At 39.9% G+C, this 2,296-nt stretch overlaps 1 protein-coding gene across 1 annotated transcript; it reads right to left on the bottom strand.

Annotated features, from left to right (window-relative positions):
- Nucleotides 1-392: 392 nt before the first annotated feature.
- Nucleotides 393-2,091, bottom strand: LOC119570066. The gene has a single exon (XM_037917966.1). The coding sequence runs from the start codon at nucleotides 1,477-1,479 to the stop codon at nucleotides 478-480; it is 1,002 nt and encodes a 333-aa protein (XP_037773894.1). The 5' UTR covers nucleotides 1,480-2,091; the 3' UTR covers nucleotides 393-477.
- Between the last annotated feature and the right edge of the window lie 205 nt (nucleotides 2,092-2,296).

Genomic DNA, 2,296 nt, shown 5'->3' with positions numbered 1-2,296 from the left:
TATCAAAGTTAAATGTACAAACCTTATATCGCCGCGCCTCCGTTATTACGCTTCACCATAATACGAAGACCTCGATGAGGTAGTATTTCCAGGGGAAGATGTATTTTGCGATTTGTAAAACTTAGCCGGCTTTCAATAAAATGTTTTTTCACACGAACACTTACTTCCCACCGGCCGGACACACACTGAACGTTTTTCCCGGGCGAGGGCAGGGATTTCCGAATAATCGAATTTTGATTGGTCAGAAAACTCTGACGTCATTGAAGTTTTCATTGGCTAGCATTTGTGCTCGTTTGTGAAGTGTAATCCGCTAATTTACCAACAAGTGCCCATTTTTTCAAAGTAAAACGTTCAGAAATCCATATTTGTGTAAAAGGATATAATTTATATAGGTTTCCACAATATTGACTTCTGGTAAATCCTGTAAAATTATAGTATAAGTTACCGGCGATACAATTTTTTCCTACTCTTACCTGATTATTCACTCTCAGAAGAGCTATCTTCCTCCATTGGTATTGGGGGAGGCAGGGGACCCTCTCTCGCTCTCCCACCTTGGGGCGGGTAGAGCCGTGCCGCCTCGGTAAAAAAGTTATGGAGTGGTGTTTCACATGATTTTATGAATAGGTATCGAGATAAATATTGTTGTAAATAATCAGCTCGCATACCCGGACGCTTAATGAATTCTTTTAAATCCCGCCAAACCCTTTCGATATTCTGTGTGTGGATATGTGGGAAGTGTGGGTCTACAAAATTTTCTGAATGATTAATTACCAGGTGCTCGTACCCATGTTGTTTTAAATTACGGTAGGCAGCCCACCCATCACTACATATAACACTTCCTGGTAAAATGAATTGTTTTATTAGGGGTATGAGCGTGTCTGCACTTCTATCACTGCCTACCAACGGCACCACGAATTTCTTTTTAGAATCACGCTCAATACCCCCAAAGACCCACACTTGACTAAGTTGCCTCCCTCTGTTGTACTTCCGGCGCACGAGCAGCGTTTCGTCGATCTCAACGATTACACCGGCACCTCCTATAGAATTTTGATTCTGTAACCAATTTTGGGTTACTTCTGAACAAAAACTCCTCCAATCTACGCTACTTGTTTTTGACATGCCAATGCATTTAATGACAGTTTCATGATCCCAATGCTTCTGAAGCCAATGATTAACAAACAAAACTACTTTAAATGGTTCCAAATGTGTCCCCTGCAGGAACGTGCCTGTGTAATCGCTGGTCGAGAAAACGCAACTTTTGCGCCGTTTTGTCTTAGCGATCTTTTTCCATCGGCCACAATACCACACGTGTCGATCTTCACGATATTTGCAAGGTAAATTACAATGTGGGCAACTCACCGACCGAGGCAAAACACCGTGTTCCCTAAGAAATAAAAGCGATTTTTCATTTTCCCCCAAATAATCAGAAATGATTTTATAATAATGTGGATTACACCCTGCGCACCTTGCGTCCTCCATTTTGGTAAAGAGTTATTACATTGGTTTTACTTCACCACTATACATACCTATCACGCAGGTGGTGCTATGTGATTGGTTAAACATTTTTTATGTAATACTATTGGCTCTCGTGACATTGTCACGCGCATGCGCTGTACTATTTCATTTCAAAATGTTTCGCGCGCACTTGGTACGCCAACATACTGGATTTCAAATTTACCGCGCAATTCTTCAGGCCCCTCTTGCCCGTAATGTGAGGCAGACACATCGATTTGCGCAGAGTAAGATTTGTATTGGTTTCTGTAAATATTCGATATTATCATAGTAATACTCATGTAATATCATATCCTTTTGGGGAGAAATAAAATGTCCTTCATGTAAGTTGATATGGACATTTTCTACGAACGAAACTAGAAATATTGCGATAAATTTTACAAAATAAAGCGGCATCATTGTTTTGTTTACAAAAAATAGGAAAGGATATCGGATGGCGATTTTAAAAATATTGAGATAGTTTTTCATTTCGTGCTCTCAGACACTTCCGTGTCTAATAACTTCGTTATTTTTGAGTTGCGACGGAATTGCATAGAAGATAAGTTTCTTAGATTTATTTGCTCTATCGTTTGCATATGTTATTTTCTATATAAAAGAAGGCTGGATGAAACTGGACCCATACCCTTTTTTGGATGAGGAGGTTATTTTTTTCCCCCCTGTTACTGCCGTGTAAATGTTGTTTGCGCTTCATGGGTACGTGATTGAATTCCACTTAATGCGAAGGGTTAGGGTGTCTAAAGGAAAGAGGTTTCGTAACTGATTTGAAGTGATTATTTTTTTCGGC

The sequence above is a fragment of the Penaeus monodon genome, unplaced genomic scaffold (genome assembly GCF_015228065.2).
Source record: "Penaeus monodon isolate SGIC_2016 unplaced genomic scaffold, NSTDA_Pmon_1 PmonScaffold_21508, whole genome shotgun sequence".
Taxonomy (NCBI): Eukaryota; Metazoa; Arthropoda; class Malacostraca; order Decapoda; family Penaeidae; genus Penaeus; species Penaeus monodon.
This window is presented reverse-complemented; position numbering and strand designations above follow the sequence as displayed.